Source organism: Camelina sativa, chromosome 19 (genome assembly GCF_030686135.1).
Source record: "Camelina sativa cultivar CO46 ecotype springtype chromosome 19, ASM3068613v1".
Taxonomy (NCBI): Eukaryota; Viridiplantae; Streptophyta; class Magnoliopsida; order Brassicales; family Brassicaceae; genus Camelina; species Camelina sativa.
The window spans coordinates 22,506,224-22,531,407 of record NC_141898.1 but is presented as its reverse complement, the minus strand read 5'-3'; the positions used below and the strand labels follow the sequence as shown (position 1 = coordinate 22,531,407).

Here is a 25,184-nt window from a genome sequence, read left to right as displayed (position 1 = left end):
TATTATGTATGTCAACTACCAATAATTCATTCGACAATTGTTCTGAATATATATATATATATATAATATAATAAAAAATAATTCATTAGATATTCCTTAGCCAAGCAAAATATTCTTTCCAGTCTTAGCCACTGCAAAAATCTAATAATTCAGGGGTAGAACACTCTATTCCCTCAACTCATGCATCGTTCATGCATTTTGGACCAAGATGTTTTAGTCCAGGAAACATTGGATCTTCAAGTTCATGAGTGATCTTAATTTCCTAGTAGATAAATCATGGACTGTTCCTGTCACAATGATCTTAACTTGAAGAAAAAACAGATCTGTTTGTTCTCAGTGTCTCACTATGACAAATTGGGACATCTGATGGACAAACGCTATGTCTTTTGTGGATATTCTCTCGTCACGAAGTGTTCAAACTTGAAAATTAAAGAACATTTCTAGCCATATAAAATAGTTAAAATTTGATAACTAAGTTTTCAGATCTATATATAGCCTATAGCCATAGGTAGTACAAAGCAAACAGTAAAAACATTTTTGTCCAGTTTTCTTGTTCATATATATGCCTTTTAAGATGTAGCATGTAACACATAAATTTAAATAAGTTCATTATTATGTAACCTATTAATACGTATATAATGAATACACTGTCTTCTAGGCATATAGTATTAATTGCATAGTCGAATATAGCATGTGGTAAGTTTAAGAAAGTATAGTTTGTGGTGTTTCTTTTAGGTGCAGTTTAACTTACGAACATGTGGCTATCATTGTGTAATGTGAATCTATGGCTATGAGTCTATGACACTGGTGTAAGCAAAATTAGTTATGGTAGTTTGGTGGTGGGTATAATCAAATTATGTTGGACGCACCAACTACACGATCAATGAATACATAATTTACTCGTTAATCGCATATTTCAAAGATGTGTTTTCTGGTTTACAATCTCTTTGGTTTACTAGTTAATAGCAGATTTAATTTAACATTCTCTTCCATAATAAAATAAGACGTTGAAATGGATTTTCTACTCTTAAGGTAAAATAAGGTATTTCAACAAAGAAAATGTTCTGAATGGTTTCTAACTTTCTATTGCTAATGTATTTGATTTAGTTAGAACATTCCACATTTTTGTTGATCTCTATAGAGACACTATGTCTCGGGACGCCTAATTCCTCCCTAGTGGAGAGCAGCTTCCTCTCCCACATCTCAAAAGGAGAGAGTGTGGCCATCTCACATGTAAGAACATTTCCAATAGTAATTCTAAAAGGTTCAAAATCAACTTTTCTAAACTCAAATATACTAAAATTAAATCAAAATATCCAATAAAAAGATAGAGTTGGTTATGTAGAGGTTTTGGAACCAACTCTAAGGTTTTGGAACCAAAATTTTAGTTTTATATTTTTTCAATTATAAAAATAAATAGAATCCCCAAATTTGGAACCACGGTTAGAGATGGTCTAATTGATCCAATAAAGACCCCATAAAGTATAAAAATGAATCAGTTGTGACTTAAACACGATTTCCTAATCTTTGCTACTAGATGATGTCCCATATTGTGTATGAGATTAAAGTCATTATTAGGTTTTAAATAAATTATAATCTCTATTTCATAAAGAGTATCATTTTAAAGTTTTTTTTTAATATTTTTTCTTTCACAAACAGTGTTATTTTGTGCTTTTAATGATGGTTTTAAGACTAAACCTATTTTCCTTCTTGTTCTTTCAGCTTATTAATTAGAAAGAAAAAGTTTTAATGTATTTATAGAGAGTATTGTAGAAATTTGTACGGGACATATTATCAACATTTTACATATAGTTGGCATGTACAAAATTTTAAATTTAATGGGGGGGTCAAAATCATATATATATTTTTTTTCAACCAAACATTAAATTAGAAAATAACTCCACGGTTGGTAGCCCAAACCGGTGGATAAGTGCTTACAAAGGAAATTGCAGAAACAAGAGATCTTGACGAACATGCAAGAAAATCCGCCTTTAGATTCGAAGAACGTGGAATCCTAGACAAGGAGAAGGATGGAAAAGCTGCTCTCAGCATGTGGAAACCGTCTAAGATGTTTGAGAACGCAGGCCAATCTTCAGGCGCTTGAAACATCACTACTAATTCAGCACAGTCCGTTGCGAAGCACTGGCATGCCACTCCGTTTGCAAGGATACACTGCATGGGTCAAAATCATATTTTTCCCAACTATTTCACCAAAATTTAACAAAAAATACTGTAAAAATTATTAATTTTCAATTTTAAAGGGGGGTCATTTGACACCCTAATCTTCATATAGGTCCCCAAGTGGAAACATGTCAAAATAACACTCTATATGAAACATATGAAGTAATATTTTTATTTATAATTAAAATAGAAATAAAATTTAATAGAATAAATATGGATATTCTTTTTGCTTGTTTAGAAGATATTTCTGAATTTAAATTACATATGTTGTTTACTTTAAATATTTTTAAATGTCTATTTGTATTATTAATAATTTAGTAGTTTAGAAAAATAAATATTTTTTAGTTACAAAAGATTGAGGAACAAGCTCTTTGGTAAAATATTTAACAGAAAATAAAAACAATTTGTTGTTAAAATTTAAAAGAATGGAAAATGAGCATTTGAAAATTTTTATGGAATCACACCATAAAAGGTTAGTAGATTTGTTTCTTCAGTTTTTTTGCCTTTGATATTTCCATTAATTTCTAATCAAATCATATTTTTATCAAAAAAAATCTCAGTAGTGAATAACACTAGCATTTAGTATAATTCTAAAACCAATTACTTGAATGAATCTAAATTCTTTTAAATTGAATAACACTAGAATTCTAAATCCTTCCAAATTCTATAAATATTCATTGTATCCTGCGTTCAACAACCCCCAATACTGTATAATTGAAATGATACTTCTAAAGTAAATGATATATATACCATCGAATAATGGGTGGGTTTGAATTGAGAAGTAGTTAAAACAAAGAATGAGATTTGATCAAACTACCGAGAAGCCAAGCCTAAGCCACCAGCTTGAATTCCTATAGATTAATAAATCTAGGCATGTTTCTCAGTTAAACAAACAAGAAACAGAAATCACCAATAATTAATATTCCACTTCTTTTGTTATTATTACAAAACAAGACCAAACCAAAGGACGACGGAAACAAGAGTTGTGTGTTTTAAAACAAGGCATACTTTTGGGTCCAGCTTCGTGCCATGGCTTCATATCTGGTCTTGTCAGTTTTGTATATGTGAGCTATCTCTGGTACCAGAGGATCGTCAGGGTTTGGGTCTGTAAGAAGAGAGCATACCGAGAGAAGCACCTACAAGACCAAAATGTTTAACAGTTTGTATATTAGGCCATAGCTTCACACGTATATATACCAAATTAAAACAAAACTGATGGAGAAAATTAAATAAACATATATATATATATATATATATATATATATATATCACGTATATATACCAAATTAAAACAAAACTGATGGAGAAAATTAAATAAACATATATATATATATATATATATATATATATCAAGAAGCTCTGCAGCTCCTATATAAATATAATTTCAAACCTTAGAGATGGTAAGGGCAGGGCTCCATTGGTCTTTGAGAATGTCCAAACATATGTTTCCATTACTGTTGATGTTTGGGTGAAACACTTTGGTTCTGAAGACAACCTGCAAAATATCAACCAAACACCACGACCAAAAGAAAAAGAAAGAAACAATAGTAAGAGAGATCAGTACTTTATATAAACCGTTTGGGAAACAATCATATCATGTTGAATTTGGACTTTTTGGGCGATTAATTTTATTTAAAAGGAGACTAAAAAACGTTTCCGTGTTGTAGAAGTAATTTACCTTGGGAGGTTTGAAAGGATAATCCGGAGGGAAGTGGATATTGACAAGGAAAACACCGCCGGAGTACGGACTTTCGTTCGGACCCATTATGGTAGCTTGCCAGTGGAACATATCTTCTCCCGTTGGACCTAAAAAAACCCCAAACCAAGGAGAAAGAAAAGATCAAACAAAAATCTTTAGAAGAAACAAGACGTAGTACTGATCTAGCAAAACACATGGCTTATTGTATTAACAAGAAACTGTGAGCCTCTACCTGCACTGCATGATACAGGAGGGTCTCTTTGCAACTCCTTAAGTTCTTTCAATATCCTTCTCGTTGCCATCGGGTTGCAGAATGGTTGGTTCAAGGGAAAATAGCGTTTAGAGAGAAAATGAGGGATATTGGAAAAAAAAAATTATGTGTAGAGAATAAGTAGTGAGAGGTGTGTTTTTAAAGCGTGAACCGTAAGCAAAGATTGTTGATTCTCTTGCAAACAAGATTGCTTGCACTCAGATTTATTTCATTTATCATTGTTTATAAAAGATGTGCCATTTTAAAGTTTCCTTTTTAGCCGCCCACTTTGCCCATAAAGGTAATGAAGAAATATCCATTCTTTTGTTCTGATTCTGAAAGGAGACCTGCCTTGAAGTGGATGGTCTTACATGCTAGCTGCAATATACCATATATATTGAACGGTCTTTAATGGGACTTGGTAAAGTTCTTGTTCTTCATAAAGAATCTAAGAATCAGAATATCTTAACATAACAATCGTTATTAATTATATCCTTTGTTCTTAGTCTTCTTGTCCACGTTCATTGGACTAACAAAAGTAAATGGTCAAGTTTTACAGCAAGTCTGATTCAAATTAAACTGACCAACTTGGAAATAAAAATATGTTTCAGAGCTCACCAAACCGAAAAATAACAAAGACTTAACAATCCAACCTTTCAGAGCATTAAGAATATGAAGACTGAGACTATATAAACCAGGAACGGTAGAACTTACGGAATGTTTTCTTCAATTACAGTGAAAAATAACAGAGAACAATTATCATCCAGAAGAAAAAATGTTGAAAATTAGAGCCAAAATACTCAGCTTTATAAAGACAGAACCAAGAGAAACAACAAAACCATGTTCTTAAGACCAAACAAAATGAAGGATAGATGTATAAAGCTCATAAAGGGGCGCGGCTTAGCAGAGAAACCTGGTCCGGAACAACTCTTTGAAATATGGACTACCAAACATTGATGCCCATTGCTTCGACACGCAACGAAACCTGGCGACTGACTTTGAAGGTAATCTCGACAATATCTCCGGGATGAGATCAGTAATCGATGATATGGTAAATGATAAACTCATGATTTTTTTTTTTTTTTTTTGGTTTTGTGAACTCATGATTTGCCGATCCAACAAAGAAAGAGAGATGCTAAAAACTTAGACCTAGAGAGAAACCTAGCAGGGTATATTATGACGTACGGCGTAGCCAAACCTAGCTACCATTATGTTTCGTGAATATATATATATACTAGTAGTCACTCCGTGCTAGGCACTGATTTAGTTTACATTGTTTTTGGATATTTTTTTGTAATATTTTTTTTGATCATCAGCATTTTTTTTTTATTATCTCAAAATCACCATATCTTATTAAGCCGGTTCAAATAGGATAGCCTCATGAGCTAACCATTCCGGAACCTGCAAACTTACATAGGAAAAGAAAGATCCTTGTGCTCGAGCCGTTTTGCAAGACGGTCGACACGGACATTGTTCAATCTAGGTATAAATCCAATAGAAAACCTTCTTTGATAAGACTGAAAAGAATCTAATTCTGAAGCAAACGCTGGCCAATCTTTTAACTCATCTATGACACTTAAAATCTCTTGACAATCTGTCTCAAAATGAACCATATCATATCCCATAGAGAGAGCACTTTCCATGGCCCAACATAAAGCCTCTAGTTTTGCATGAAGAGGTGATAACAAACAGGGCCAGGGCATTGCTCTTAGGCCCCAGATAGGATGCTCGAAGCCAGACAAAAAAAGCCAATACATATAGTTGTGTCGTTCTTTTTGTAATTTTGGCTATTGTTAGTTAAGACAATATTAATTAAATAAAAATATTATGTGAGATTTGAGATATGAGGGTTAGTAAAATGTGTATCTTTCTATTTATAAGAGAAATTGTAGTTAAGAGCATATGAGAAATTTATTATTTAATTGGATAAATGCACTAACTTTTATATCAATTAGATAAATGTAATTTATACTTTCTCCGGGTTTTTTACTTGTAATTTAAGGTTTTCTCACACAAATTAAAAAAACTATTAAATTATCTTACTCTTTATTAATATATTTTATAAATATTTCAGTGGTCAAAACATTAAAACAGCAGGGAGAAAACTGGAATATTCACCAAACATTTTCATTGAATACCTAAAACGACAACTAAATTAAAACATAGGGAGTATTTCATTGTTATAGGAGTCACATAAACTTTGTGAGAGTTATAGAATATAATATATTTTCTTATATATGGAATATTTCTAAATACTATTATTAACCATTCATTGCATTACTGTAAATATTATGAAAGTTACAAAAATGAGAGTTAATTAGTACAACATATGGGATTGATTAGACATAATAGAAAAGTTAATAAAAATACATTTATTGTCTATTGTTTTAAATATATATTCAAAAGTTATATATTTTAAATATAGATCTATGGACGGGCATCTTAGCTAATCAAATCATGAATTTAAATATATATTCACTTCTCTCTTTAAACAGAAATATATACAGTTATCTCTTTATCAAAAAAATATATTCAATTCTCATTTAGTTACTTAGATATTATATATAAAACATACTTTAGTTTAATATTTTAAAATGATTGCATAAATCATCAAAAGATGAACAATACTAAAGTAATTTACATTTTTGGAAAAAATATTCAAGATGATTATGTTCATAATTTATTCTGAAATTCCTAATATTGAAAACTTATAAATTTTATGTAATTCAAAAATAGCATGACGTTTGAAAGACTAAGTGTGAATCGAACAAAGTAATTATAGAATTAGAACAAAACCATCTCACAATCTTACGTGATTTTCCAGAAAGTAAGCTCAAAATTTTAATTTTATGTAAACATTTTTTTGAAAATTTAAACTAAATTACTTAAATAATACATACCCACCATCTTACTTAAATTTGATTCTGTTTGTGCCCGTGAAAATTATATAAGATTCAAACACAAAATTAAACACAAGAATTCAAACCTATAAATTTAATTTAATACTGGTATAGTTCCGAGATGAAATCAACCACAGACTGATATAAGGTGGCTTTAGAATCTTGGGGGCTGCATATGTTTCTGGTTAAAGAAGGGAGAAAGGAAATGTAGATGCTTTTCTTTTTGGTTTTATGGGCTTGTAGTTAATTAGGTCTAAACTATAGTTAATTAGATCCAAACAAAAAATACAGGTGTCAAAAATATAGTAAGCCAAATGTCATCTCTTTAGCAAAAATTGAGAAAAACCTTCTCATATTATATAAGATACTAGGTTTTACCCCGTAGTACACCACAGGTCTATTATTTTGTTGATATGATACTGTAATAGTTTAGTGGTGCTTGTAATCGATGGTGAATTGCATCTATATATATACTGTTAATAGTTGTATATATATTTTGTATTAACTCTTGATTCGCAAGTTGAGAATATACATTTTGTGATTTGGTTAGTTATGATTTAGGAATGAATGATATGGCATATTCTTATTTTGATTCTCAATTGATATTATTGGATTAATAGTGTACATTTAAACCTAATAAGAACTTAGCAAATATGTAATCGTTTATTAAACGCAAACTAGATACTTCCTAAGATGTATTCATCTTGAATTAGTTGCTATATTATAGGGATGTGATTACAGAATTTGTGTTATCAATTCTTTTTGTCAAACTCAACCCTAAAAATTCGGCATGTAAATTAGATCTTTTCTAAGATACAATGGGCATTAATTGACATTAATTGGATGTAAATAAGTACGCTATGGATTAAAAACCAACCCAAAATATTCGATAATCTTAAGGAGGATCCGGATAATTGAATCGGTTATAATTTTAGTTAAAAATCTGACTCGAAGTTGGCAAAAAGCCAAAAAGTGATGGCACCCTATTGTACTTTAAAAATGTATTTCGAGCTATATATGTGGATGTACTTGTTTGGTTATAAATATCCTAAGAAAATTTTTAAAATATATATTCGTTTATAAAAATTCAAATCACATCATATGCTGAAAAAAATCTAAAATTTTATTAACTTTATGTATTAAATAGTAATTAAAATAATTAAATATAAGATTAAATAAAAGTGCAAGGAGAATTATATTTTAATCTAACATATTTATTTAAATTAGATAGATAGTTTTTAGAAAATTAATATTATCAAATAAGTAAATGATTGTGTTTGGTTGTAAGGATTGTAAAGAATTTAGTTGAAACTTGTTTGGATACGAACATGTGTATGTAGTTTTTATTTCATTCGGACTAATAATTTTGTTTTTGACTATTTTGATCTGGCAGCGTGATTGAGAAGATGGGAGAAACAAAGTTTATCCAATGGGTTTTCAAACGTATTGTCGATGATACATCTTCTGATTTGTGAAGCAGGTTCACGAGTGAAGAAGGACTTGCTAATGATTCTAGAAGATGGAGATGTTTAACTTTTCTGGTCGGTTAGTTAGTTGCCATAGTGCAAAATGAATGTACATTACTCTGTATTGCAATCAGACATGTACTGAACTGATAGTTCAGAATCCCCAAAGTTATTTTTCAACTTCCTATTTTTGTTGGGTCTTGCAGCTTCTTAGAGGCCAAAAAATAAAGATATTAATCAATTAGAGCTTAATCATATTAATTGTGTAGGTTAGTACAATATTCGATATCATTTTTTTTGTGGTAAAGTATTTAAATTTTAATATAATTATTTTTGTACCGGAGAATAACACATATATATAATTATTGAGTATTTGAAAATTTAATTGAGTATTTTCGTGGTAGAGTATTAAAGTTTTGATATAATTATTTTTGTTGTGGAGCCTAAAGAACACATTATAAAGATAGTGCTATTTGAAAATTTGAGTATCATTATTATTTTTATCATAGAGTATTAAAATTTTAATATAATTATTTTTATAGTTGAGAATAACATAATCTACATATAATAAAAATCTGAATAAATGCCACCAAAAATTGTGTCTTTTCAATTTTCAATCGTACCTTTTGGATAAATATTAGTATGATTAAACAAATTATGTTGATAAAAATACTTCTTGTCCACGTTCATTGGACTAACAAAAGTAAATGGTCAAGCTTTATAGCAAGTCTGATCAAATTAAACTGACCAACTTGGAAATAAAAATATGTTGCAGAGTTCACGAAACCGAAAAATAACAAAGACTTAACAATCCAACCTTTCAAAGCATTAAGAACATGAAGACTGAGACTAAATAAACCAGGAACGGTAGAACTTACGGAATGTTTTCTTCAGTTACAGTGAAAAATCAGTGAACATTATTACAAGTGCCTTTAAGTATTTGAAAATCGGTCCCATCACACACAAATAACAAACACAAAAATTAAAGATGTTGAAAAATAACTGAGAACAATTCTCATCGAGAGGAAAAAATGTTGAAAATTAGTGCCAAAATACTCAGCTTTATTTAGACAGAACTAAGAGAAACAACAAAACCATGTTCTTAAGACCAAACAAAATTATGGATAGATGTATAAAGCTCATAAAAAATAGAACAAACAAAAAACAGTAAAATAGATAAGGTCGAAAAAAAACAGAGTGCATAAGAGCACAAAATGAAATGCCCGATGCTTTCACCTAACTCCAATGATCTTCCCTCTCTTCTTCTCCTTGCCTCCTCTCAGTCTGATTCTGAATCTGATGACTCTACATATTCTGGCTCTTCCAATGGAGGATGGAATGACTTGGGGTAGTTATAAATCGTTAAGATTAAGATCCTCTACGTGGTTAACATAGGTGCAAACACTACAAGGTTTCTTTAACGCTTCACCAAGACCTTGGATCTCAACACGTTGAAGAGAGTTCCTTTCGGGATTAAAGTAGAAAACATAAAACGGTTCTTTAGGTGTATACTTGCGCATTGAAAACACTATTTCACCCGAATTGGTCGCTCCAGCGATGAAAACGTGACGACGGAAGAATCTATCATCGGTCCAAGTGTATTTATATTTCGACCATTCCTGTTTCTCAACATCCTCTAGAAACCACACATGCAACTCATTAGTGGCATCAGCGTCAAGATTCTTATCCAAATAAGTGTCGACATCCTCCCCCATATAATAAAGCGCATGAACGTCGACATCATCCTCCCAATAAATCATAGCTAATTTGCCTTTATAGTTTATCAATCGACAAAACCTTTCTACGTCAATAAAGGTGAATTTCTCAGACCTAACATCAAAGCAAACTATCACATAATTATGAGACTCAGCATCACGAGAAAAACTAAAAACAACCGACGTGTCAGCTAAGTAATACAAAACCCCATTGATGCATACCCCTTCACTCCTAACATCATGTAGTAAGGAATATTTGACCTTTCTCCAGCTCATCTCTCCATCACCAAATGTAAGAATTTTAGGATGACCACGACCAGATGGATAAATCATGGACAATGCCTTGTACTGCTTGTCAGTCGGGTCAAATCCGAAAAAGCTAAATGCCTTTCTGTAAGTATACCGATCAGGTAAGATTGCATACCGTCCAGTGATGGGGTTACATATCAGGGGTCTAGCCTGGTATCGATTACCATAGATATAGAAGAAGCCTGAGGCGTAGCCACATGAACAATATTTTAAGTCAAAATAATGATTGATCTTTAGATTGTCTGGAGAGAATCTCACATGAAAGTCGGCGGATGCTACAAGAGTCATAGAAAACGGCGACGAAAACGAAGAACAAGGCTGTGGTGTGTGGAGCTTCTTCTCGTTGCCTCAGCTTGACCATACAATCTAAAGATCAACTCTTTGAAATATGGACTACCAAACATTGAAGCCCATTGCTTCGACACGCAACGTAACCTGGCAACTGACTTTGACGGTAATCTAGACAATATCTCCGGGATGAAATCATTAATCGATGATATGGGAGACGATGAACTCATGATTGCCGATTCAACGAAGAACTAGAGATGTTAAAATCTTAGACCTAGAGAGAAACCTAGTAATGTATAATAAGACGTACGGCGTAAAGAAACCTAGCTACCATTATGTTTCGTGAATATATATATGTTCCGATTTTAGTCGGTTAAGAAAAACAAAAATAGGCTAATGTGACGTCCAAGTGGGCCGCAAGCTATCGGCTCGCCTTTAGCCAAGTTATTAACATGTGTATGTAGTTTTTGTTTCATTCGGACTAATAATTTCGTTTTTGTGACTCAACGTGGACTGTGAAACAAGTAAGCACGTTCACGAGTGAAAGACCTGCTAAGAGCAAGTGCATAGGTAGAAACTCAGATGAATCTCTCACTAATATAATTAAATAATATTAATTTTTGTAATGCGGAGAAATTTGAGAATCTTTTTTAATTTTGTATGTTCACTGGTGAGTTTCTCATTCATATATTTTTTTTAATATAGTTTTACTGATCAGTTATGTTTTATAATATATAACATATTATCAATAATGTTAAAAACATATTATGAATGATAAAAATATAAATACTAATATTTTTAGTTTTATAATATTAATATTTTCCAACTCTCATAATTTGTTTAATCATACTAATATTTTTATTGTATTACTATCAACTAATATTAATTTAAAATATTATAATATATAATTTAAAATGCATAATGGAACTTGTTAAGTAGCTAATTTTATTTTATGATTTATAAAAAATATAATAATAATAAAAAATAAAAAATGACAACAAATAAACTGTTTAATTATGATTTTAAGTTTTTGTGATTATAATAAACTGTAACAAATTAGGAAGTGACATGTGTCATATAATGAAAGAATCACATGAGTTTCTAAGTTGAATAACAAAAGATTCGAAAAATACTTTAAAAATACCAGTTTCAATACCTCTTCCTTAAGGTTTCTCATATGAAAATCCTTGAGAATAAATTCTCACTTTTTTAAAATTAAAATATAATTATTTTTTTCTTTTTCATTTATTTTTTATTGTGAGAAACTCTTAGAATCTACCAATGCACATGGTCTAATGATTCCAGAAGATGGAGATCCTAGATCATTAACATAACCATCAACACACAATCGAGACTCTAGATCATCCTCCTCCTCATCGCCATGATTCCACGCTACACATGCACTACCTGCACCACAAACACAATGAGATGCGTGAGTATTAACAGAAATACCCACTGAGGCGATCCCCATTCACGAGCTATACACACAAGCAAATCAAGAGTACAACCACAAATAAAACATAACAAACCAGTCATTATAATAGAACACCCAATAACACATTCACCACACCTACACATCATCACACAAAACAAGTTATACAACCCAATCGCTCAGATAAGGTCATGGTCACGCACTCACTTTAACAAGCTGATTCTAACAAAAAATAAAACCAGGAGACACTCTCCTTGCGCCTGAAATAGTCCAGAACCGTCCTACAATAAGTCACACAACCAAAAGCAACCTTGAAGCAAAATGGACAGAAACATCATAAAAGAACAGTCTGAAAGACGAAACCCTAAAATAAAAACCAACAATTAACTATCAAATCCCTCCGGTGAAAACCTAGCCTTAGATGTCACAAAGTATCTCACAAAATCTCTTGCCGATCAGAATTCAGACGAGACCATGATCTCATTTACAATCCCCGATGGTCTCAACTCGCGTCTGAGAAAACGTGTCCCAGGAAACTGCCAATAATTCACGGAGTTTAAACCCAAATTTACTTCTGTAAAAAGGAGAGTCTACGAAAAAGTCTTAGATACAACTGTACCAAAAATAATTACCTTAGGAAACGATTTCAGCAGTCGAACCCTCTTTCTCCGAAACCCTAACAGTTTTGTTTCCTTTTCTTCTCTCAAAAACAAAGCTTTATTGATCTCCTTCTCCTTCACATCAAATTGGCCAAGAGGTCTCTCTTTCTCACGGACCAACAACGACAATCACATAAGAGAAATAGGCGTCATTTGATAAATAATAGGGTTTCTGGTTTAATTTAATTAAACCGAAATTTACCTAAACCAGATTAATTAAATCATCCTTTTATTTAGTTAATAAATCGACCAACTTAGCAAACCAACCGAAAATTAAACCGACTCCACTCTATTTCTCGATATAAACTTCTATATTTTATATTTTTTAGGACATGAGCGTTACATTCGATATCATTATTTTTGTGGTAGAGTATTAAAATTTTAATAAAATTTTATTCCTACTGGAGAATAACACATCTACTAGATTTGGATCCGTGCTACAACACGGGTTGAAATACATTTCATTATTTTTAAAATGTTATATATGTAACTGTTTATAATATTATTTGGATGCAACTATGCAAACAATTTTTATGGTAAATATCAGTCATGGAATGTAAATCTATTATGTAATTCTTATATTGTTAGTTTTAACCCGTGCTAAAGTATATAAAATTATTAAACCGTGCTAGAGTGTGTCTAGCAGCTTCCGTGCTAGAGTATATAAAAATTTAACCCGTTCAATCCTTGCTCTAGCACGGGTCCTAATTTTTATTGAACGTTGTGGTTTATCAATAAAATCTGTGGAAAATAAATTTGTAATATTGTGTTTAAAGATCTTTGCAACTAAAATCTTCCAAAAATACAGTTTGGAATATCCATGATTTTATTTGTTACCATTAATATATCAATTATCAATTTGGAATATCCCCAATTAAGGTTACACCCAATATTTATGTGTAACCGATTAATAAAGATTAATCTATAACATATCTATAACCTATTTGTAACTATTTGTAAACATTTATTAAAAATATAAAGTCTACAAAAAATAAGTCAAGTACTTCCCAAATATTAAAGAGGGGATACTAGTATTTTTGCATCACTTTTTGTTCAAAAGTATATTTTTGAAAACATTTACCATTGAATGTCATTTAATGTTTACATTCATATCCATATAAGTTAAGTTAACTCTCTCTACTATCCTTATAACCAAACACAATTAAAATATTTTAAATATTCATATATATAATGTTCTATAATTAATATAGATATTTAGAAGATTTATTCCAAATTTTTTTCCTATCATCTCTTTTTATTTAAAATTTTAAATGTAGTGAATCATCATATAATACATTAAGTTAATAAAAATGTATACATTTCTTCATATATTGTGTTTTAAATTTTTTAAAACGAACATATATTACTCAATTCATATAAAGTGTGTCTCCAACATACATATATAGTAATTTTACCGTATATAGTAAATTATAAAATTTTAAGAAGTTTATAATTTATAACTATATATCTAAACTTAACAAAAAGTTTAAAATTATGAACATTTAAACATATTAAATTTTCAAAATAACACAAACGAGTTATATTACATGACGGGTTATGACATGACATGTTTGAATTGATAATACTAAAAAAAAAATATCATTAATATGATACTTCAATACGGGTTAAATCCTCAATTTACTATTTTAACAATATCAATATAAAATATATATAATCAAATTGATTTAATTAAGATTTTAGTTAACAAAAATTGTTGTGCGGTATATCACGGATTATAGAATAAATCACTAAAATTAACACAAGAGTATATTAGCAAAATTAGTATTAAAATAGTACATTAACAGTAAAAAAATTTAAAAATTTGTCCCACGGTATACGGGATCATAATCTAGTTATATATATATATAGTGCTATTTGAAAATTTATTTGAGTATCATTAGTTTTGTGGTAGAGTATTAAAATTTTAATATAATTATTTTTGTAGTTGAGAATAACACAATATATATAGTGCTATTTGGAAATTTATTTGAGTGTTTTGGTTTTTTTTTTCAGTTTACAACAAAAACAATTCTTATTACTTTTTTATGTTTACTACGAAGTAAAATGTTATTATATGGAAGACTAAATAATTCTAATAATTATAGTTATATAAAATTAGTATACAATTTTAGAATGGAGGATAAGCTAAAGTTTCAAATCAATGAAGACTGAATCTCGTAAAACTGTACTCTATATACACATTGTTGGAAAATATCATCCTGATGAACTCTTTCATTTTAACCAATCCATTACCATCTGAATTAATAGCTCTCACCATCCTTTTGCAGTCCTCTAAGCAACACCCCTTCCCCAAAGGTTCCTCAAAACCGACATCACTCTTCCTATGCGCTTTTCTTCCTATCACTATTCAAACCGAAAGTTTGGAAAGCGTTTTGTATATCCGAAGATTTATTTATTTTATTTTATTTTATTTTTTGTTTTGCTAAACTGTAAATATCATTAGAATGGTAATGAAATGTTTGGCTGATACAAGATAGCCTATGGCTTTTGACTCCTTGGCAAAAAGAATAAAAACAAGGAGAACAACATTGGGAAATCACAGACAGTGAGATTTAGACTAGCCAGAACTCCATCAGACGATTGAACCGTTTGCGATGGCTCCTAGCATGAATGATATTCCTGATGTCCTTATTAAGCATCCGGAAGATAGTAGACGGTGGGATTGCTTGATTGTTGTGGTTGAGGTTGTTCCTTTGTCTCCAGATAGTGTAGATGACGGCTTGAGCGACGAGCTTGTATGCATCAATAAACTCATCACCACCTTAGACACATCTGCAAACCCCCTCCTGTCCTAGAGCTCTCATCAACACCTGAACACCTTGTACTTAGTCTGAGAGATTTTCCCGCCTTGATCCGAATCAAATATGCCGAAATTGATCGCCCCCTCTTTTCCAAACTCATTATCCTTGAAGGCTTCCGTAACATCTTGTTTTTGGAGAGCTTGTGCTGCAGCCTACAACTCAAGAACGCTCACGTTTGATTGACATGTCTGATATTATATCACCAATCTTTCCTTAAGAGGTTTTTTTTAAAGAAAGCTTTACGGTCGGAACTTGCTCGTATTTTTGGGGTTATCATCAGACAAAGAATCTGATAAATAATTATTTTGTTGCTATCATATCTGATAAATAATTATTTTGTTGGTTAGAATATTGAGTTCTAACCAAAAAATATATCTTATATAATATGAGAAGGTTTTTCTCAACTTTTGCTTAAAAGATGACATTTGACTTACTATATTTTTGACACCTGTATTTTTTTATTTGGATCTAATTAACTATAGTTTAGACCTAATTAACTACAAGCCCATAAAACCAAAAAAAAAAAACATCTACATTTCCTTTTTCCCTTCTTTAATCAGAAACATATGCAATCCCCAAGATTCTAAAGCCACCTTATATCAGTCTGTGGTTGATTTCATCTCGGAACTATACCAACATTAAATTAAATTTATAGGTTTGAATTCTTGTGTTTAATTTTGTGTTTAAATCTTATATAATTTTCACGGGCACAAACATAATCAAATTTAAGTAAGATAGTGGGTAGGTATTATTTAAGTAAATTAGTTTAAATTTTCAAAAAATTGTTTACATAAAATTAAAATTTTGAGCTTACTTTCTGGAAAATCACGTAAGATTGTGAGATGCTTTTGATCTAATTCTATGATTACTTTGTTCGATTCACACTTATTCTTTCAAATGTCATGCTATTTTTGAATTACATAAAATTTATAAGTTTTCATATTAGGAATTTCAGAATAAATTATGAACATAATAATCTTGAATATTTTTTCCAAAAATGTAAATTACTTTAGTATTGTTCATCTTTTGATGATTTATGCAATCATTTTAAAATATTAAACTAAAGTATGTTTTATATATAATATCTAAATAACTAAAGAATTGAATATATTTTTTTGATAAAGAGATAACTGTATATATTTTTGTTTAAAGAGAGAAGTGAATATATATTTAAATTCATGATTTGATTAGCTAAGATGTCCGTTCATAGATCTATATTTATAATATATATAACTGTTGAATATATATTTAAAACAATAGACAATAAATGTAGTTTTATTAACTTTTCTATTTTGTCTAATCAATCCCATATGTTGTACTAATTAACTCTCATTTTTGTAACTTTCATAATATTTACAGTAATGCAATGAATAGTTAATAATAGTATTTAAAAATATTCCATATATAAGAAAATATATTATATTCTATAACTCTCGCAAAGTTTATGTGACTCCTATAATAATGAAATACTCCCTATGTTTTAATTTAGTTGTCGTTTTAGGTATTCAATGAAAATGTTTGGTGAATATTCCAGTTTTTTCCCTGCTGTTTTAAAGTTTTGATCACTGAAATATTTATAAAATATATTAATAAAGAGTAAGATAATTTAATAGTTTTTTTTAATTTGTGTGAGAAAACCTTAAATGACAAGTAAATAGCCGGAGAAAGTATAAATTACATTTATCTAATTGATATAAAAGTTAGTGCATTTATCCAATTAAATAATAAATTTCCTATATGCTCTTAACTACAATTTCTCTTATAAATAGAAAGATACACATTTTACTAACCCTCATATCTCAAATCTCACATAATATTTTTATTTAATTAATATTGTCTTAACTAACAATCTCCAAAATTACAAAAAGAACAACGCAACTACATGTATTGGCTTTTTTTTTGTCTGGCTTTGAGCATCCTATCTGGGGCCTAAGAGCAATGCCCTGGTCTTGTTTGTTATCACCTCTTCATGCAGAACTAGAGGCTTTATGTTGGGCCATGGAAAGTGCTCTCTCTATGGGATATGATATGGTTCATTTTGAGACAGATTGTTAAGAGATTTTAAGTGTCATAGATGAGTTAAAAGATTGGCCAGCGTGTCATATATATATATATAACTTGAATATTGATATCACATACAAATGAAAAAAATCAATAAGATGTTGACCAAGAAGAGAGGACATCAAAAATCATATATTCTCACATTCTGACAGGAAACTTAGAGAAGAAACAAAGCAATGTTCTTTAAACGACCCCAAAAACAGAAAACGAAAATGTTCCATCTTACAAGATTCAACATCAAAGGAAAAAACCATTATTACAGGGAACCAAAAGTTTCATCCTTTTAAAACTAAGCTAACAAGAAATTGCAAAGTTTAAGAACATGAAGACTGAGACAATATAGACGACCATGAACGGTAGAATTGAAAGAATGTTTTCTTCAATTACAGTGAAAAAAAAAATCAGTGAACATTTTCACAAATGCCATTAAGTATTTGAGTCATGGTGTCATCATGAAACTGTACCCATCACACAAAAATGACAAACACAACAATAACAATTCTCATCCAGAAGAAACAATGTTGAAAATTAGAGCAAAACCATGTTCTTGAGACTAAACAAAATGATGGATAGATGTATAAGGCTCGTTAAAGAGAGAGAAAAAACAGTAGAATAGAAAACCACCTATGGTTCCTTGGCTTGGTTTGTTGGAGCTGTTCCCAAGTTCTCTTGTATGCTTTGGCTTGCAGTCAAGAATCGACTCACCACAGGAGATCGTATGGTGTTGTGGAACAGAGGTATTGCCACTTCTTGTGGTTTTTGCCAAGCACTGTTGGAGACATTAGAGCATCTCTTCTTTGGGTGCTCTTACTCTTCTCGGATTTGGGCAGGGCTAACCCGCAACCTCTTTCGCCATCACTATACTTCTCATTTCAATCAGCTCCTACCGCTTCTCTCCTCCTCAGTCTTCACCGGAACTACTCGCTTTCTTCTACGTTTCGTTTTTCAGGCTGCAGTCAACATTATTTGGTGTGAGAGGAACAAGAGACGTCACGGGGAGCGTCCAACTTCTGCGGCTCAGCTTACCCGGACCTTGATCGCCTAGTCCGCAACAAACTGCTTTCCATTCAGAGCCTCACTCCTCAAAAGCTAAAGGATGGGCTACACGCCTGGCTCCAATCACGAGCATAGTCTGCTATAGTTTCAATTTCTTTCAAATTTACTTAAAATTTTAGAATTCTTTAAACTCAGGATGCATTCATTGTACAAAGGACTTTTTTTTATCTGAATATAATTTAACATTCATTCAAAAAAAAAAAAAAAACAGTAGAATAGATAAGGTCGAAGAAAAATAATGCGCATAAATAAGAACACAAAATAAAAATATGTTTCAGAGCACAAGAAACCGAAAAATAACAGAGAGCAATTCAACCTTTCAAAGCATTAAGAACATGAAGACTGAGACTAAATAAACCAGGAACAGTAGAACTTACGGAATGTTTTCTTCAGTTACAGTGAAAAATCAGTGAACATTATTACAAGTGCCTTTAAGTATTTGAAAATCCATCACACACAAATAACAAACACAAAAATTAAAGATGTTGAAAAATAACAGAGAACAATTCTCATCAAGAAGAAAAAATGTTGAAAATTAGAGCCAAAATACTCAGCTTTACTAAAGAAAGAACTAAGAGAAACAACAAAACCATGTTCTTAAGACCAAACAAAATGATGGATAGATGTATAAAGCTCATAAAAAAGAGAGAGAAAAAAAAACAGTAAAATAGATAAGGTTTGTTAATACAAAGTGCATAAGAGCACAAAATGACATGCCCGATGCTTTCACCTAACTTCAATGATCTTCCCTCTCTTCTTCTTCTCCTTCATAGTCTGATTCAGAATCTGATGGCTCTACATATCCTGTCTCTTCCAATGGAGGATGGAATGATTTGAGTAGCTCTAAGTTGTTAACATTAAGATCCTCTACGTGGTTTACAAAGGTGCGAACGCTACAAGGTTGCTTAAACGCTTCACCAAAACCTTGGATTTCAACACGTTGGAGAATTTTCCTTTCGAGATTGAAGTAGAAAACATAAAACGGTTCTTTAGGTGTATACTTGCGCATCGAAAACACTATTTCACCTGAAGCAGTTATTCCAGCTATGGAAACGTGACGACGGAAGAATTTATCATCGGTCCAAGTGTAGGCATATTCCGAGCATTCTCTTTCTCAGCATCCTCTAGAACCCACACATGCAACTCATTAGTGGCATCAACATCGAGATTATCCTCCAAATACTTCTCGAAATTCTTCCCATAAAAACAAATTTCATAAATGTCTTCATCATCCTCCCAAAAAACCACAGCTAATTTCCCCTTGTAGTTTATCAATCGACAAAACCTTTCTACGTTGATAAAGGAGAATTTTTCAGACCTAACATCAAAGCAATCTATCATATACATAGGCGTTTCATCCTCAGATCCATTCATGTCATCCTCAGATTCATTCATGTCATCCTCATATTCATTCAGCTCATCCCAATCCGACGTGTCACCTAAGTAATACAAAACTCCATTGATGCATACCCCATCACTCTTAAATTCATATCGTAAGGGACATTTGATCTTTCTCCACCTCAAATCTCCATCTTCTTCAAATGTAAGAACTTTATGATGACCAGGACCAGATGGATAAGCCATGGACAGTGCCTTGTATTTCTTGTCAGTTGGGTCAAACCAGAAAAAGCTATACGCCTTTCTGTAAGTATACCGATCAGGTGTGATGGCATATCGACCTGTGACAGGGTTACATACTAGAGGTCTAGCCTGATATCGATTACCATGGATATAAAACAAGCCTGAGGCGTAGCCACATGAACAATATCTTAGGTCATAATAATGATTGATCTGTAGACCTTTTGGAGAGAACTTCACATGAAATTCAGCCTTTGCTATAAGAGTCGTAGACGACGATTAATTCAGCTCAAGCTGAGGTAACGAGAAGAAGCTCCATACACCACAGCCTTTGGGTTTTGCGTTTTCGTCGCCATTTTCTACGACGGCGAATAAGAGGCGCGGGTTGGTAAATAAATTTATATAGATGATAAATTAATAATTTTTATTTGCTTATAATTATAATATTAAAATTATTATTTTATATTTCACAAATTAATGATGTAATTACAACAAACAAATAATATAAAATTGTAATAATACGTCAAAAATAAAAGATTATAATATTCTAAAATATTTAGTATTCAAATAGACTAATAGATTTATATAACAATTAAAAATAAATATTATCTCAAACAAAATAATTTTTTTTAAAAAATAAAACAATTTTATTATTATACTATAAATTTTCTAAAAAATGTTGATCAATGCTTAAAACACGGGATATCTCCTAATATATATATACATTTTTGGAGATATTTATAAAATAAATCCTGAAGTTCATTTCTATTTACAAGCATACCATTGAAATTAAATATATCAAATATAATCAATTGGTTTAGATTTAATTACCTCTCTCCTAGGAAAGCCCAAGCTCATGTCTCAAAAATAATACTTTTAAGAATAACAAAAGATTTATCATATTTTATGTTTATTCCATTGGCAATATGTTATAACCTTCCCGATTTTTTTAAACAATTAATCCTTCTAATCACAACTTTCCTAAACAATTGGAATCACTACCATTATCATTAAATATCTCATTCCTAATTAACTAAATCTATATATACATTCTCTAAACTTCCAAACAAAAATTTTCCACTAGTCACATTTCCTAAAGAACCTATTATATTTAATTTAGGAATCTCATTTACCTATCAACAACAATATTTCCCCCATAATCTAATTTCCAAAAAAATAAGCTTACACATAAAACGAATTTGATTTACCTTGATTTGATTCCCAACCAAGATTTGCGATGTTAACATATTGATTTGATTCCCAATCATATCCCAAGCATATTCCAAAAATAAACAGATTATACAGATTTTCTCCCTAATTACCTAATCGTCAACCTATAAATACTACAAACCTAAACCTCGATTATACATCAACAATCACAACTACACAACTCTTGCAAGCAACCTTAAATACTTTTTCGTTCTTTACCCAATGAATGCTAATATTGCCTTCCTCAAATATTTTCCACCCTACCAAAAAGCTTGGAGGGTTTTGAAACAACCCTTCCCGTTTTTTTTTTTTTAATTCACTAGTGGTCCCATACCCACTAACACCCTAACACGATCGACAACAGCGGATAACAAAACAATTCCATTAAACCAATAACAATTCCAACAATAACAGTCCAATAACAAACAATGCAACAATCCAAAACTAACAATGAAATAACCAAGTTCCAACATCCTACAATGTTCTATCAACTCAATACTAGCAACCTAACAATAGTTACACCACAATCAATCAAGCCTCTAGAACATCCTCCTCCTCATCGCCTTGATTCCATGATCACACTTTGCCTTTACCTGCACACCACAAAGAACAATTGAGATGCGTAAGTATTATCATAAATACTTAGTGAGGCAATCCTCCCATCTACTGGGCTATACACACAAGCATTTGAGAATCCAATGTCAAGCAATCATTAACAATAACAATCAAACCCGGAGACAAGCAATCGTCGACCAACAAAAGTTGGTGTCGCCCGACACCATACCAGTGTCGATCGACACAGTCAACCTGGTGTCGACCGACACCTCCTTGGTGTCGACCGACACCTGCTCGACACCTCCCAAAAAACCCTAGTTGTATCGACCGACACCTCCACATGGTGTGGATCGACACTCCCAAAGGTTCCCGAGCTGTCCTCGCACAAGTGTCGACCGACACACCGAAGGTGTCGATCGACACTGATGCCGAGCATCGTCTTCCTCGACGCTCTCTTGCAGATCTCCGCTTCCCAAAGCCTCCCATTCATCCCAAACTCATCCATAAGCCACAGAAGGACGTAGAAACACCAAAACAACCACAAGCAAGCAAGGAATCAATCAAACAACTCAAAATCACAAGGAAACATAGAATTTTCAAGCTTAGATAAGCCATGGTCATGCACTCACCTCTTTTGCAGGAGAATCTGAATCAAAGAAAGCTATCACACCCTCCTAGCAAGCTTCTGATGCAATCCCAGCAACAAATCTTCCCATAAACCACCACAATCTCTCCAAAACTCAAGAACACTCACAAGTATCCTTTTTCTCTCTGAAACACTTAAGCGGCGACAAAAATAAGCTTTTCTTAACCCTTTTTCGTCGACCCACCTCTTAAATATGTCGGTTTAGGGATTTCTAATTGAACCAAACCGAACCAGCCAACAATCAAAACAAACCGGTCGAAACCAGAATTGATGGTGTCGATCAACACACCCATGGTGTCGATCGACACTCAGACCAAAAATGCAAATTCTGGTTCGCGGATGTTACAATTCTCCCCCACCAATAAGGATTCGTCCTCGAATCCCGCAGCACCGTCCATTCGTCAAGGACCTCCGTGCCACCGTCAACACGGTCCGCATGTCCTCCAACCGGACTGAATACAGTCAACCAAGGTTTCCCGTACAACTGTCGCAACAGCCCGCACACCTCCGACTGAATCCCGAGGTCCCCCTCTAGCCGATATACTCACATCCAAGGCGCTATTTGCTCACAACTCAGTGCTTCCCCCGTCCGTGGTCGCAACCAACGAATCATGCCGGCTCGCTATCAGGCCAACCGCCTCAAGCTACGGTATCCAAGAAGTCACTCATACACACTCCCCCCGCTCTCGGGTCGCAACCCTCGAGACATACCGGCTCACTGCCGAGCCGCGGCTCATAGCTACGGTATCCAGGGAGTCTTAAATATCCCGCTCTTGGGTCGTCATCCTAAAGCGCGCTGTCGGATCGTCATCCGACGCAACATACCACTCCCACTCTCTGGCCACAAAGTCCATCGAGCTATCGATATCACATGAGTTGGGCCCCACGGCCTTGAGCAAACAAATCTAATGCTATCGAGTATCTCCTGACTAGATCTACCTCAACACTTTCCACAAAAATTCCCCTTTTAGGACTTTCTAACTCTGGAAACTTCCTTTTTGTGGAAACTTTCTATTTATGGAAACTTTCCAAAAATAGAAACCCGAGCTATTTCTCTTTTCCCCATGACAACATCAGTCAAACATAAAGAAAAATACTCATCTTATTAATCTCAAAAATGTCATAATCGTTACAACCTCAACGAAAATACATAAGAAAAATAAGATACAACAATCCAAGCCATCAACCCGCATCCCGAACACCACCTCATCTTGGTACTTAGTCGCACAACCAACCACCCCTAAGTGACCAAGTATCAAGAGAGATGGGCTGGAATACTCCGTACCCGCTCTAGCCACGAACTACAACTTGGACCCGGCTAGACAAGCTCAAGTCGCGGCCTGCTTCTCGAACCACTTCTTAAACCTTGCCTTCAACCTTGCCTCGGGCTCCCAAGTCTGCTCCTCTACTCCATCACAGTCCAACAGGACTCTCATCAAAGAAATCTTCTTCTTCCGAAGTTCCTTGACTCTCCTCTCGAGGACCCTCAACGGTCTCGCCTCCAAGGTCATGTTGGGCTGAAGATCCTCAGGAATCTTAGCCAACAACTGATCACCCTCGTGAAGACACTTCCTCAGCATCGACACATGAAATACCTTGTGGAACGCACACATAACCTCAGGCAACTCTAGCCGATATGCCACTGGTCCCACCCGGTTAACTACTCTGAATGGACCCATGTACCTCAGACTCAGCTTAGTCTCTGACAATGACCTGTTCGGACCCTGCAACATGGCCATCTTGAGGTACACTTTATCACCAACCTGAAACTCAAGATCCTTCCTTCTCTTATCAGCATAGCTATTCTGCCGATCCTGAGCCTCCTTCATGTTCATTCTCAGAACCCGAATCTTTTCCGAGGTCTCCTGAACAAAATCCGCACCATAAATGCTCTTCTCCCCCACCTGAGTCCAACATAACGGTGTACGACACGGCCTCCCATACTCGCCTGGTAGTTGTTGTTGTTAGCAAACTCCACCAAGCTCAAATGATCTGCCCTATGGCCACCCCAATCCAACACGCACATCCTCAGTAAATCCTCCAAAATCTGGATCGTCCTCTCCGACTGGCCGTCCGTCTGAGGATGATAGGCTGCACTCATAAGCACCTTAGTGCCCATCACTACCTGAAATGCTCTCCAAAACACCAAGGTGAACTTTGAATATCTATTAGACACAATACTAGCAGGCACACCATGCAATCTGACTATCTCTCTCACGTACTTCTTGGCCAAAATCGTTGCTCCATCAGTTTTCTTGATGGATAGGAAGTGCGCAGACTTAGTCAAACGGTCCACAATGACCCAAATCACATCAAACGTCCTCGACACAGGAAATACCACCATGAAGTCCATCGTGA

The 25,184-nt window shown here is 33.0% G+C and overlaps 1 protein-coding gene and 2 pseudogenes across 2 annotated transcripts; all 3 read right to left on the bottom strand.

The window, feature by feature from the left end:
- Nucleotides 1-1,839: 1,839 nt before the first annotated feature.
- LOC104766977 (ubiquitin-conjugating enzyme E2 29) lies at nt 1,840-5,324 on the bottom strand. Of its 2 annotated transcripts, XM_010490953.3 has the most exons (5): nt 4,113-4,365; nt 3,860-3,987; nt 3,572-3,676; nt 3,190-3,317; nt 1,840-2,172 (listed from the first exon to the last, which is right to left on the bottom strand). In XM_010490953.3, exons 1-5 carry the CDS (start codon nt 4,180-4,182, stop codon nt 2,115-2,117), a joined length of 489 nt encoding a protein of 162 aa, XP_010489255.1. In that variant the 5' UTR covers nt 4,183-4,365; the 3' UTR covers nt 1,840-2,114. The 2 variants fall into 2 exon arrangements, with proteins under 2 accessions (XP_010489255.1, XP_010489253.2); XM_010490951.3 differs by lacking the exon at nt 1,840-2,172 and having other exon boundaries at nt 3,079-3,317; nt 4,113-5,324.
- A 4,213-nt stretch (nt 5,325-9,537) lies between these two features.
- On the bottom strand, nt 9,538-11,038 carry LOC104768121 (F-box protein At2g16450 pseudogene; annotated as a pseudogene).
- An 8,536-nt stretch (nt 11,039-19,574) lies between these two features.
- LOC147920853 (F-box protein At2g16450 pseudogene) lies at nt 19,575-20,797 on the bottom strand (annotated as a pseudogene).
- Between the last annotated feature and the right edge of the window lie 4,387 nt (nt 20,798-25,184).

Coding starts and splice junctions, on each gene's coding strand:
- LOC104766977 (XM_010490953.3), bottom strand. CDS start 4,182: ATGGCAACGAGAAGGATATTGAAAGAACTTAAGGAGTTGCAAAGAGAC. Junction 3,318..3,571: donor CTGCCCTTACCATCTCTAAG/GTTTGAAATTAT, acceptor TTGGTCTTGTAG/GTGCTTCTCTCGGTATGCTC. Junction 2,173..3,189: donor GCACGAAGCTGGACCCAAAA/GTATGCCTTGTT, acceptor TGACCCATGCAG/TGTATCCTTGCAAACGGAGT.